The sequence below is a fragment of the Pieris rapae genome, chromosome 20 (assembly GCF_905147795.1).
Source record: "Pieris rapae chromosome 20, ilPieRapa1.1, whole genome shotgun sequence".
Classification (NCBI taxonomy): Eukaryota; Metazoa; Arthropoda; class Insecta; order Lepidoptera; family Pieridae; genus Pieris; species Pieris rapae.
Genome location: NC_059528.1, coordinates 7,808,889 through 7,824,401, shown reverse-complemented (window position 1 = coordinate 7,824,401; position 15,513 = coordinate 7,808,889). Strand labels below are relative to the sequence as shown.

General features: G+C 32.5%; 1 protein-coding gene across 1 annotated transcript; it reads left to right on the top strand.

Annotated features, from left to right (window-relative positions):
• Positions 1 to 641: 641 nt before the first annotated feature.
• Positions 642 to 14,245, top strand: LOC111000414 (solute carrier family 2, facilitated glucose transporter member 2). Its single transcript, XM_022269834.2, has 7 exons — positions 642 to 958; positions 6,485 to 6,693; positions 9,144 to 9,455; positions 9,822 to 9,945; positions 10,522 to 10,730; positions 11,715 to 11,903; positions 14,000 to 14,245. Exons 1-7 carry the CDS (start codon positions 880 to 882, stop codon positions 14,237 to 14,239), a joined length of 1,362 nt encoding a protein of 453 aa, XP_022125526.2. The 5' UTR covers positions 642 to 879; the 3' UTR covers positions 14,240 to 14,245.
• The last annotated feature ends 1,268 nt before the right edge of the window (positions 14,246 to 15,513 follow it).

Genomic DNA, 15,513 nt, shown 5'->3' with positions numbered 1-15,513 from the left:
TGCTGCATCTGGCCCAGGACTAGTGAAATGGATAAAAAATTGATTTCTTTAGAAATATTTTAGTTAAAAACTAACTAAAATATTTATTTATTGTTGAAACTTGTTTAATATTATGCTGTATTGAAAAATTTAAACCCAAAGCCGTGTTGTTATTGAATAGTTTACTGGCTCTACAAAATGTTTTTTTTTATTAAAAAAACATGGTAAAAATAAATCGCTTACTATTATATTTTATATTTCATAGTGTGAAGGTAAACTATATCTAATAGATAAACTATAACTATATAGATATCAACATTACTTCTCGTTTCTCGATATTCTAACTTCTGTACCATTGAACGGATTGGAATCAGGTTAAAGCATCCTTTAACTTTTTTCAAATATCTCAATTCATGACTTTCTTTCTCCATTCGCTTCCCGCTTCTACATGTTATATGCACCTGTAGGTCATCCTCTTCCCGATCCATTCCACGTGCCTCATATGAAAATTATCGAATAGGGGCAGTAGTGCTACACAATTGCACAATGTTAGTCTTATTAAAGGCCGTGACCGAATTACCTTGAAGAACATTAGTTATCTAGTAACCTAAGCCAGTAGCTAAACGGAGCATTGAGCAAAATCTCCTTTCAGTCAACAAACGCGTACCATCTCACGTATTATTGACTCTACTTGTCGCTTTATTACTCACAATTTATCCATTAAATTTATCTTTTATTACTATAATTTCTTTGTAAACAGCTCAGTGCGCTATTGAAGTATCGACTTTCTTTTAAGGTGATAGAGTTCATTTTTTACTGTATGATTTGTGTTCATTTAAATATGATTACTCCATAGAATTTTCAGTTCGCTTTTCGTGTTGTCAGTGTATAGTTTTAGATATGGTTTTCACAATTACGAAGTGTGAAAATGTGGAGAATAAAGGTAGTTGTTGGAAGCAGTATGCATTATCTTTTATGGGTATGTTTATGAATAGTTTTATTTTCACAAATGTTAAACCAACTATTATTCAGACGTTTTAAACTGTATTTTAATTGGTTTTAAGGCAATAAAAATAAAAAAGTCTTTGTTGTTTAATATTTTTTAGTATTAAAGCAATTATTTTTTTGGAAAACACTTGCTTTTGTTGTGCCTTTTATTATCAATTTCGATGTTTATTTTTTTAATATATTTTGAACAACTAAATCAAGTAAATATTGTCTTTGATCTTCTCCCCTGATAATAATTAACATCGACGTCAATAGACAGCGAAACTTTAAAAGACTAGCAAGAACCTAATAACGCAAATGATTTAACAAATTCGTGTTTATATTTATATTCATGTACATAAAGTTGTTTTTTGATGCAAAAAGTTTCTAGTTTATGTATAATTCTAAAGAACAAATATATAATTTATCAAACTTTAAACAACAAAAATACACTAGATATTTGCTGAGGCAGAAGAGACGGGTATCAAAGGGGGTTGCCAAATTGTATAAAATGTATTTCTAACGTGTTAAAAAAAGTATACAGAAATCTTCTTTAACGTATTTTTTGCTAATAAAAAAATATCATCAACTCGAGAATGAGAAATGAACAAATGAAAATGATTGCGTTCTTTTTTATTTCATTATATATTAAACATTAATTCAATTAATTGTCGTTAAATTCAATATTTATAAATGTAATGATGAACTTTAAATGAAAAAAGTAGTACAAGTATATCACCCAAGGTTTTTTTTATTGCATTAATTTATGATAATGTCTTACATTTTCATTCATGATAAATATGTTATTTTCGTATTTTTAGTAAAAATAAATATTTATTTTATTCGTAAAGAAATGTTATTAAACAACATTATAAGAAGAGTAATTAATAATCTGTCAAATCCACAAATCAATTAAAAATATAGTCTTGAGAGTTTTTTGCCATTAAAAAATTATTTGATTTATATCGAGAGGGCGTTCTTTTTCTGCTGACGAAAGAAAAACAAACAATATGTGTGTACTTATGTACACGCATTAAAGTTATATATTATTTTGCCGTAACAAGATATTTTTAACATTTTATCGTTACCCTAATTGAACGTTTGTAGGAAAAACGATACAAACAAAAGAAAAAATTATAAAGTTAACCATAGCTAACTTCAGGGTGTCGGGTTTTTGGGACGGTGTGCGCGCGCATCGTAAAAATTTAATGTCATGATATTTCCCTAACGCGCCAATAGAAGTATATATATAACTTCAGTAATTAAAACAGTAATATATTGTAAATTTACGTATATGTGTAAACCGTCTATGGTACTTTTTATAGAGACAAATCTTTGACAACACATTCATCAAAATGTGCACAGACCATCGGTCTATCCGTGGTAAGCATAAAAACATATTTGATTCTTTGTTGTCGGTTAAACATTTGGATGCACTGCAAGACTTAAAAAGAGGCCTTGTGTTTGGGATATTGAAGTTAATTAATCTTTATATCCTGTAAACGGAGCGAAGAGATTGCATTCTTTTCGTCGCCTAAAATGGTCTAAATAAAATATGTCTTCGTTGGGTTTGGTTATAGGGATGCAGATTGGAGATCGATTTACTGTCACGGTCTGTCAATCCACAATCTCAGATTGTTTTCTATCTGAGATTGAGGATACATTATTGGGTTCGGGCGTAAAACAAAGTGACTCATGAACATAATGAGTATAAGTGATGTCGACCTGTCACACATGAAGAGTATTTATTAATGTATATTTTACATTAATAAATACAAAAACCTATTTATCATTACCATTACATCGTTTTACAATTTATTATTACAATTGTAAGATTGTTAACAATTTGTTTGTGCTTTTCATTATTAAAAAAATAAATCAGTGGTGCTACAACCTCTAAATGTGTTTTATGACAAATATATATTTGTTTTATGTTTTAAATCTAATAGGCAAGTAGATGATCAGCCTCCAGTGCCTGACACACGTCATCGACTTTTTGGGTCTTAGATATGTCAGTTTCCTCACGATGTTTTGTTTCACCGTTCGAGTGAATGTTAAATGCACACATAGAAAGAAAGTCCATTGGTGCTAAGCCCGGGATCGAACCTACGACCTCAGGTATGAGAGTCGCACGCTGAAGCCACTAGGCCAACACTGCTGTTTTTTTATTATTAAAAGACATCACATAAATTAGTGACGTAACAACTTTTCTATCTCTAGGCCTCTTTTTATCTGTTTCATGATCATTTGTTAATCTAATAGGCAAGAAGGTCATCAGCCTCCTGTGCCTGATGCAGGCTGTTGTTTTGGGCTAGGCCAAACCAGTGTCTTCTCGATGTTTCCCTTCACTGTTCGAGCGAATTTTAAACATCGAAAGACGATGAAGCTACTCGGCAAATAAATAAAAATAAAATAAAAATAACCTTTATTCGACAACTATAGAACATTCGATACAGTATAACTACAGGACGTACCATGACTTTTAAGTTTTACACTAGTACTCGACCTTCGATGGAGTGAAGGCCTCCTTGGCAAATACTGATATTTATATACATATACATATATATATTTACAAATAGTAATATAACACTCTCGTAATAGAGCGACGTAATGCTTTCAGCGTAAAGGAACTCTGCCAGGGACCACTTTTTATGTTTGTTTATAATTTTATTTTTATGTTTCCGTATTAACTGGTTTTATTGATCAAATAAAAATAATGGTAATACATTATGTTGATAAGTGCACAGTTACTAATTATTGGTTAGACATAATGTCGATGAAGTTAGTTGGCATGCGGAAATTATTATTTAATGATTTTGAGGTTTGTCTTTGCCTAATTTGACTCTCTTATATGCTAAGCTAAGGTTCATATGAACGTGTGACCACACAGCCCTCGCTAGGACATCGCAGTCTTAGTCACTCGTCTTCCTCATCACGTCGAGAATGAAAATTATTTATGTGGGGTCGGAATTGTAAATACTGTTTTTGATTGTTATGTTTATTTGAATAAATAAAGTACTAAAACGTATTAACAGATGCCCACTGAAGTATTTCCGAACCAATTCGACTTAGGGTCCTTCAAGAAAAGAGCGTACCAATTCTTAAAAAGCCGGCAACGCACTGGCGACCCCTCCGGCATTGACTATCCATGGGCTATCACTTAACATCAGGTGAGCCTCCTGTCCATTTGCCTCCTGTTCTATAAAAAAAAGAAACGGAACAAATGTGTTACTTAATACATACAAGAGGTTTTTGTAAGTAAGAAATGAAAGTCAAGATAAACATTGCGTATAGATAAGCAGTTAATACTGGCATCACTTGTTTATCTTATTTAGATAAGTATCATCATTTCGAGAGCACTGAATTTATCTTCGTTTATCTTTAGCTGCCGGTATTAAGATCAAATGTGTTTTACGGAATGACTGGCCTATAAACACTGAGTTGGAGATGCTCCTGAGACACGTTTCACATACATGCACCCACACACGCACTCATACACACACACTCATGCACTCACGCGTATTTTAAACAGTTTAAAAAAAGAAATTGAATAAAGTTGTATTTACAATTAAGTTGGTTATCGCAGTGGTATTTTTTACTTAAAAGGGTTTCAAAATCATAATGAATTGCTGGTAATGAATAAACATATTTTTATTATTATTACACGCATTTCCCAGTATTACACATAAGTAAACATGTTTACAGGGTTAATAATTCAAACTGGCTCTGACTGACTCATAAATATCAAATATCATGAGGTTATTTCCTGAGTAGTTGTCGCCCGGGCCCGGTGGGAGACGCGAAGCCATACCTAAGAAATTTGACACTGCTGCCTAGCTTTTCGGCCACCTCAGTAAGTGATACCGCCGCCCATGCACATTGCCAGAAGGCTCGCAAGTGCGTTGCCGGATATAGATTCTATATATTTCAAAACTCTGTGACCTGTGATCTTTAATATATTTTCACTACAGTACATCTCGGAGTAGGGTGTGCCTCTTGGCAAAGGCCCTAACCCTTTCCACTGTTCAAAATCCTTTGCGCCTCATCTTCAGTTGTACCCTGATTTTCATTTGAGTTCATCCTCCCATCTCTTGCGTCTCCTCTTAATTTTTCGTCTCTAGGTACCATTCCATCAATATTTGTCTTCATATTTTATGGCGGCTCCGTAGTATGACCCGTTCATCACAATTTCACTTAATTACTAAGTCAATTAAGATAGTAGGCAAAAATATACTAGAAAAACTATAATTATGAAGAATTTACAAAAATTAAATTTTATAAACCTACAATCAACCTACTATAAACCCCAATCACTTAAGCAATGTCTTGACATTTATATTTATGGCACAAATTGTGCCCTTTAGACGATACTTAATAGTCACTTGACTTTTGTTAAATAAGTGTAATTGGCCATTAATTAGCTAACAATTAGTTAAAAACCCCATAACGTACTAACATACCAATATTAAATAATATTAAGTTGTCTCATATTTAGACTTACTCGGTACGAAAAAATTGTATAGAAATCGAAAAATGTATAGACTTTTTAGTTTAAATTATATAATATGGTAACTAAACTACCGAAAACGCCAGTTATAAGCTAACATATAATACGATACATCAGATAAGTAAATTTGTCGAATTCGACTATTAAACTCCAGTTTTTTTATCGTTCTTTACGACTTGTATGTAGTTTTTTTTTCTTGGGAAAATGTATTGCGCATACACTACCGCGGCGCGACTGCTTGGTGCGGAAGGTTTATGTGGGACTCGCTATTGTGCATACACACAAAAACCCCAAGGCGCCACCAACACACACACAACGCGCCTTATCCGCTTTTCAACATACGCTATATATATATATATTTGCAGGGATGGGTCATCATCCCTCCTTTTGCATGTGATACCCCAAGTAATATTAAGTAGGTGTTTGAATCACTTGAAAAATATTAAAAGCTGAAAATATTTATTGCATTATATTAGTTTAGACTTTTTTAATCTTAGAAGCGTTTCAGATCAAGTTAGGTTAGGTTAAAGCCAAAACTGTGAACCTTAAATAATTTCACAAATCAGGATTTTTTATTTATATCTATGTGGTTAGGACTGTCTTTGGAGGAGTCCTTCACCGATAGAGGAGTTTTTACAGAAGAATAATAGTTTAAAAGTAGGAAAAACTAACACAACTTAATTTAGGATAAAAATTTAATTCCTAACAAAACTAACACTAGTATTAAGTAAACTGACTTCATCCAAAATAATGTTCTGCTGTAAGAATTAAAAGGATTTTTTTATTATTCTTTATTATTATATGTTGTTGAAGAGCATGCGCCCTACACCTTTGCCTAGAGACGAAGATATTAAAAAAAAAATTGGAGATATTTTAAGGTGATTCGGCAAATATAACCTACATACATATTGTTGTGTTTTTTTCGGTTTATTCATAAAAAACTCATCGCTGGTACATTAGAATTTGACATAATAAAAATAAGTAATTAAATTCTATTTTATTCTCTTTCAGTAAGCCTACCGTACATCACCCACGGTATTGAAGCAAATAACCTCACTATAACATCACATTCCGGTCACTTCTTGGCGAGATTCAACGATGTCCCACTGAGTACCACTATGCTAATCATCAGCGCTGGTATATCCGCGCCTTTACTTAGTTTGATTATAGACCGACTTGGACGCAAGTTTGGAGTGTATTTAATTATTATGTTACAAGGGGTGAGTACCAATAACAGATAAAGATATGTATTTTGTGATGAATAAAATCTAAAACTACTGGACCAATTTAAAACATTTTAGCATCAGTATAAAGCTCTACTATCGTTAAGTAACATGGATTAAAAACATCAGGTCTCAATGAAAAACATTAAACTAAAAGTCTTCTATAATTACCTACGTAAAATTAAAGATACCTTCAGTTTAGTTACCGCGTGGAACAGCTCATCATTTGATAAATGCGAATGGTCACATAGTCCTGTGGCTTAGCAGAACTCAGATATCCTGTCACTTAATCAGGAAATAGTGGAAACTTTTCTTCATACTACTTGCCCCTGGACGAAAATGGTTGCTGGCAGTTTTAGAAATCATATCTAGGGAAGGATACATCATACAAATATATAAACAATACAAATTGTGTATACGCTGTAATGGGGATATAACAAAATTTTGCTTACTTAGGCGAGGTTATGAAAACGAGTCATTGAAAATGTCTTAATTAATGCATTATTTATTAGAAGTAGACTCGTTTTTACTATACTAATAAAAACGAGTCTACTTCTAATAAATAATCTATGATGGCGAGAAATTAAGCTACATTTGGCGCACTTTTTCGTCTAAATTAACTTTTAATACTAAAGTATTCTTTTTTCTATGTCAATCTGTGTTTAGGAGATAAAAAGATATCGAGATCAGTTCTCTAGATATAGTGTTGTTAGGTTGATTCATTTTTACAAATATATGTAAAATTATGGATGAGAAACCTCGTAAAAGTACAACTAGGTAAATTTTAGAAGTAAGCATGACTTTTGATTCAGTCGGTTAAAACAATACAGCTTTAGTGATTTGATTGACGAAACACAAACATTGACTGTTCTGTACAAACACGTTCGTTTGATGTTTTAAGCAAATTTACACCTACTATCAAATGCATGAGTTTTGCCGAGTTAAATCTGGCTTGTTATATCTATACGTCTCTTAGCCTAAGGTGACATTTTTTTAATACAGAATGGGACAGACGTTTGTCCACAATTTCACCTGAAATAAAGTGAGATGAGGCCTATAGGACGCCTGTCCAGAAGATTCCTGTTTAACCGTCTTTTTTTTTTATAAAAATTCGAAACAAACTTCATAATTCAAAATCATTTATTCATGTAGGTAACATAATGTACACTTATAAACATCAAAAAAAGAAATATACATTAAATGCTTTTTATTTTACATTTACTGCCAGTTCTCAAATTAAGGGCGTAAATAATGCAGTGCCGCACCTGGTGATGTCGACGACGATGACTGAAACTCCAGCATGCTTTTAGATCTGCGTAGTTTCCGGAGTGCAATCTATAGAAGAGTGAAAAGCAAGCAATTGAATGGCGAATGAGTGAATCGTCGTCTATAAGTCGCTTAACCCGCCTCTTAATAGCATCCAAGGCACCGAGATAACATTTGGAAGCTCCGGCCTATAGGAGATTGCAGTACTCGATACACGAACGGACGTAAGCTTCAAAATGAGAAGAGAGAGAGACTTAGCGACAAGAAAATCATCACTTATGTTCTGCACTTATATTTGTATTCAGAGATACGTTAGCACTTGAGATGATTTTTAAACTTAACAGTGTTAACTAATAAGTAATCTTCTGCGGTATTTATTTATTTACTTTTTAGTAATCTTACTGCTAATAAATAAAACAACGACAAAACAGATTACACAGATAAATAATATACATATATGAAACCGATAACATAATCTATTTGATTAATAGACAAAACTTAATTTTTTTTTAAGAAAACTGAAAACTTAAATAATAAAATTAAAATATTTCCTTACATCCTCTTTGGTGACGTGGAAAATATCAATATAAGGGCCTGTTTCACAATGTATGGATAAAGTATAAAATAGCTATGCAACTATTGCTATATATTATTTGAAAGATAAAAGTTCCAAATAAGATACTTCGCGTTTCATGATGATTAGCGCTATCTGACAGTCGTGAAATGCAAAAATACTGTATATCCTACCAATAAGTGATATTTGGAACTTATCCGGACATTGTGAACCAGACCCTAAGTGTCATAGTTATATAAACCCCGAAACATTCGCGAATTATACAGGTAATTCGAGGCGAGTTTATTTTCCTTAGAGCAGTGTTGTTGCCTAATGAGCATGCGACTATCATCAGTGTTAGCATTAACACTGACTTGTATGGGAGCATCGCGCATCGTGAGGAACCATGGGTTCTAAAATTACGGCCTGAGACAGCCACTGAAGAGTGATCACCTACTTGCCTTTAAATCTCACAACAAATAAAGAAATCTGACGTTAAAACCTAGAGCTTTTTGTTATAGGTTTTATTTTATTTTATTATTGTTATTTTGTATGTTTTGTTAGTTATAAACATTATGTCTATTTCTGTCTTTATCTAAAGCGTTTCATTAAGTATATATTTTTCCAGATATGCTGTATACCACTACTCCTACCACCAAATAGAATAGCATACATCATGACCCACTTCCTGGCCGGTTTATCATCAGCTGGACTCTTCACCGTCATCCCAGTATACATACGGGAGATCGCACCAGCATCATCAAGAGCATCGCTTGTATCATTGATAATAATAATGACACCATTAGGTTATTTGACAAGGCTGGTGATGGATGATGAATCGATGATGTATTTAATGGCAGCGATGGTGATGCTGGAGTTTGTAACTGTATTCCTGATGATCGAATCACCCAGTTATTTGGTGAAAGTTGGGAAATTTGATGTAAGTTACTGTTCTATTATTCAAGTTTAATATACAGTAATGTTTTTATATTTCCTGTGGGGCTATTTGTATTTAAGTATCTGCTTTGTGAAGATCAGGCAACTCCATCCAATCCCTTCACACTTTCAAATCGATTTTCCTTTAGCTTTTACAATTTAATGTTTGTTTATCTCTTCGTGTTTATTATGTTTGTTTATAGAGCTTCTCAGATTAAATATTGTATTTTGTCTTATTTCGTACAAGACAGTTGTATAAGTGTGCCGAGCGTTGGCAAGCTATTATAAATAAACTCTATACATAATAGTCTTTACGATCACTTTAAAATTATTTTATTAAAATCGCATAATGTTTCTATTATTTTGACAGCGTGCAAAGACAAATATAGCGAAGCTGAAATGCCTGCAGGAAACGGACAATTACGTGATAATGGAACTCAAAAGGTTAAAAGAAGAGAGTGATAGAACTAAACCATGGAAATACGTTGATTTGTGTAAGTTTGACTTAAACAATTTTTATTTATAAACCAGAACAATCACAGAATTATTTATCAACTGTATTAACTACCGAACAGCTGTGTTGGCCTAGTGACTTCAACGTGCGATTCTCATCCTTGAGGTCGTTGGTTCGATCCCCGGCTGTGTACTAATGGACTTTAGATGTGCGCATTTAATATTCGCTCGAACGGTGAAGGTTCACATCGTTCCGAAACCGGTTTTAGCCTCCAGTGCTTGACAGATGCCGTCGATTTTTGGGTCTATGCGAAGTCTATTTTCCTCGTGATGTTTACCATCCCCTTTCGAGAGAATTTTAAATGCGACATAGACAATAAGTTTCTGTAATAATCTGTATAAGCTATAGATCTGTTTTACTTAAATGATTTTTATATTTATGGATTTTACAAGATTTACTATATTTCAATCTGTTTTTAAAGTTATATTCTAAGGATGTAATAAAATTACATTATTAAAGTTTCGTCTAAACGTTATATGAACATATTTCCAGTAAAAAAAACTAAAGCATTCTGATTCAAATGGAGAGTTAGACTATAGTCATAATTGTGTTCCAGTCAAAAACAAAATCTGGCGTGATGCGTCCAAAATCGGCCTGGTACTTTTTACAATTACAACTCTGAGCGGAAGCAGTATGTTTCTGGACCAAGCAAAGGCACTTGCTCAGCTAAAAACCTCGATAGATCCAGAGCAGATGCTAGTGCCTTTGGGATTGCTTGCTGGAGGTGCGTCTTCGGTAGTCTTAGTTCGATTTGTCGACCGAAAAGTAAGTAAGTATTTTCTTTTTAATTGAAGTATATAAGAAATATACTTGTCGTGACATATAATCATGTTTTTGATTAATGTGAGTCATACTTATCGCTCTGAATACCCTTAGAAAAGCACAGGGAAATGCAAAATGAAGAAATCTAAATTATTATTATTTTTTTACTTTAAAAAGGCAAACTAACGTAACATGTATATACACTAACAAAGAACACAAGTGTGCACAACAATACAATTAACAAAAACAATAAAACAAAATAAATTAGATTATGAAATACAAATAATAATTATTATGTACTATACGAATATTATTCATTACGTTAAAAGTTGTTCATTTCCAGTGCAAATGGCGCTATCTATGTTAAGGATTAGTTTTAATTGATAGTGAATAGATAGGCTTCTGGTAAATTCTGCCACCGGATCATGAGTTTTTGAGACCTTTTTTTTTATTTATTTGTAATGCATTAGGACAAATAAACAAATATGATAAGCGAACACGACCGGCTATATCAAGTACAATGAATTAAACTATTTTCTTACTTATAAATTCCCTCAATTTTCAAAAGTTTAACTGTACCTACCATTGAACAAATTTTTAAATGTTTCAATTTCCTTTTTATAATTTTTAATAGTTTCATTATTATGTAGATTAAGAAAATTCTATATACTGTATATTAAATCGAAATAATAATTAAAAATTTCTACAGTACAATAACATTATATTTTATGGCAATAATAACCTTCAATTAAGTACAGGAAAATTTGTTTCAAAATTAAGAAATATTTTCATAATATAAATTATATATTACTTTTGTAGTCCTATATTTTAAATTCATCTACCTAAAATCAGAACCAAATAGGGGTATATATAATCTATTTCAGAGCGATATATCGTCGATATATAGTCTATATAACGGCCTGCCTCACTCCTCAAAACTACACTTTTTAAAGATAATTTTAATATCTCCAAACATTTTTTTTTCAGTATCTCCTTACAGTGTCGTACTCCTTGATAGCATTGTCTATGGGAGTATTGGCTGTGGACACACTACCTGATTTAACAGTGAAGACACTAAGATGGCTGCCTGTGGTGTCATTGATTGTAGTGGTCTTCGCGTATGGCATGGCGTGGGGGTTGCCAACCGTAATTATGGTGGAGATTTTGAATTTAGAGGTACTTTTTTAACATAATTCCTATAAAATAATTTCTAATATATAATATATAATTATGATCCACACTTTCAAACGCTTTAGCATAATCAATATTAATAATTCGACTTAGGGTCCTTCAACAAAAGAGCGTACCAATTCTAAAAAGGCCGGCTACGCACTCGCGTGCCCTCTGGCATTGAGAGTGTCCATGGGCGGTGGTATCACTTAACATCAGGTGAAACTCCTGCCCGATTGACCCCTGTTATATTAAAAAAATTAAGTATAATAATTTTCCTTTTAAGTTTTTTATATTCGCTCAAGATTAACTTTGGCCAGAGTTATTCGTTATACTTCTGCATAATTTGTCTGATTTTTTTGTCTAATGTATTATTTAGTTTTCGATATATTTTGACCATAGTTATTATTGAGCCAAGTTACATCAAAAAGTTCCTGCTCTTGCTAAAATAATCTAAATTCCTGAATGGTAAAAATGTAAAACGTCAATTTGTGCCGCTAGAAATGCTGACTAATCACAGGCAATAATGATTAATATTCATATTAATTATTATTAATATTAACTAAATTAATCAATAATAATGATTCGTATTTAGTTTTATATTCTTACCCTCGTTGTTTTTATTTTTTCATACTACAACAGATAACTTAAATTATATAAATCTTTTAATTTACGAAACTAAGAAAAAAAATTAAATATATTTAACTAAGTAATACCTAATTGGGATGAGGGTATGTGGGGTATGTAGGTCATTTAGTGCTATGGATATTATTAATACTCCTTTTAAGCATATTCCGCGATAGCTTAAACGAGTTGAGGCTCAAATAGTGATGGTTGTATGTCCGGGCTGCGCGATAGACATTTTTTAAAAGTTTTTGTGAGGAATGTGAAACAAGACACGATTGGTAGGCAGTAACAAAAAGTGCAATTTATCTTGGATCGTTTGTCTCAGGGCTCTGTGTGTGACAGACACCATTAACTTTTGTCTCTTATACCAGTTTTCTCATGGGATTCACCTTCACCATAATATATCCGCGTGTTAATTCCCCACTTAGATACAAAAAAAAGTACTCGGGCGTAAGATTTATTCTGCATAAATGTAAAAGTATAAAGCAGTATTATATTCACCTATATACAAATAAAATGCAATTAAATGCATTTGTACTAAACTTGAACAGTTGCTTCAGTAAATTCAATGTGGTAACGTTGCGGTCTGGCAGATATTATCTGAGCAGACGATACAATTTGGCTAGAAATAGCATTTGGCTATAGAATAGCTTATGGCTAGTCTAATTTGCCTCACTCGACGTTTCAATGTTGACAATCGTTGCCTGCGTTTCTTTGTATCGAAATATGTTTTTAATATGATATCTTAAATATTGGAATGCTGATTTATATATATATTTATGATTTTGTCATAATTTGCAAATATAGGATTTTATTTTTATTTCTATCATAGTAAATTATAAAATGGATGACATTAATGTTATTTTATTAGTAGATACACGATAACCGACGGATAGGCTTCCTCCCAATTCTTTCATTTGTACCTCATCTTCACTACTGTCCAAATCTTTCCTCGCTATCTTTTATTTCATCTTACCAGCTTTCTGGTGGCGCCCTGTTCTTTCTTCCCACTGCGATTTTAGTAAGCGTCTTTAATTGACTCATCTATTATCACAACCATGGACATGCCCACATCCCTCTTCATCTTTATTGAATGTGTTATGTCTGTTATGATTGTGAGGCTTCGTGTTACTGTTTTCTTTGTGTGATTATAAAAAAACAGTGTCTGTACTGTGTGGAGAAAATCAGTGGGAGGCAAACAGGCTTCTGCCTGATGTCAAGTGATACCGACCCGCCCGATGTACATTCACTTTGCTAGACATAGGTCGGAAATACTTTAGTGGGCAACTGACTCAACATAGTGCTTGTGTGGAACGACATTGAGGTGATACGGATGGTATTTTGTATTCCGCCTTGACTATATTGAAACGCAACACTTTTCTAACTATGCCTATAAGTTTCAACCGAATAAAAGCACGCTCTATAGTCCTTTGGCAAACTCCAATCTTCTTCATTAATTTGAGGTGTTTTTTCAGATAAGATCAACAGTCCTGGCCTTAGTGTATGCATATTCGCAAATTATTAGAATGGCGCACGTTCACACGCTAAAATACTTCGAGGATCTGATGGGAACACACACGTTATTTTACGTGTTTGCTGGTGTTAATTTAGTAGGAGCAGTGTACAGCATCATGGCTCTACCACATATTAAAGATAAAAGTGTCAAACAAATTGAAAAACAATTGAAACGAGTTCCTGTAATAGATAGAATTTGATATTGGTATGAGGTTTCATTTTCACTCCTATTTTTAAAATAATATTTTTTATATTTATTTAAAAATTAATGAATAGAAAATTAAAACAAATTTAAAAAGATTGGTCTCTGTGCAGTGTATATATGTTTATATATAGACAAGTAATTTATGAATTTCGAATTTCTTATGCGCGAAGGGTTGAATTGCTATCTATAACAGCGTGATATGTTAATGTAATACGTAATAATAAGCAAATAGTGATTAAAGGTACACCACAATGAGACAATGTCCGAAGCCAAAAACGGATCCTAGCTGGTTAGAATAACATGCGTCTTGTGTCTATGGAAAGAGATAAGAGAAAAAACATTACTTATAAACAAAACATATTTTTATTCGTCTTACATTCTTAGTCTTGGTTAGTTTTCGTCTTTATTACCGCAACGGCAATAAATTTTCTTTCATTTTAACGACCATTAAATTGTATTTTGTATATTACCTATCTACTTGAATTTGTCACTTACCCAAGTAATTCTGCTGACAATAAAATACTTCCAAACCATTTCTAAAACCGTTGATCTACGTTTATAAGACATATACGGGTATGTAATACCCAAGAGAATACCTCTGAAATAGTTAAAACACAATTAGTTGGGGTATACGCATAACGTAAGCAAATGGTTGACGCTCTTAGCGATATGAGGGGAAATTTCTAGTGATGTGATATTGTTTTACTAGCTTATACTAGTTACATATACTAGACAATAATGGAACACCACATAAAGATAAATTTAAAATATTAAAACGAATAAAAGTTTATTTACAAAAATATATACAGTAATAAGCTAATACGATGATGTAGAAAAAATTAAACACACAATATACACAAAGATATCGAAGGGTCTGGGCAACAGACTGCCGACCCCCCTATATAACGAATATCCATCATTTGTCATATAAAAAACATAAACATAATAAAGCTTTAAATATAGCATGTCTCTAGATTACCATATACACGACAAAAAGAAGATAACTAATGTTTGCACAATTTGTTGCAATGATCAACGTTATATTCTATTTGTTCTGCCAACATAATTATAAGTTCGCTGGAAATCTATATGTGATATGTATGTTACCATAACCACGTAGGTATATATTAACAGTTCTATATAATATAGAACTGTATATGTATATGTGTGTGTTTATATGTTAGCTATAATTATAGGTTAAGAGTGTATTAAATATGCTTAAAACACTCTTAACATATAATTATAGTAAAAATAAATATGGCAGTATAC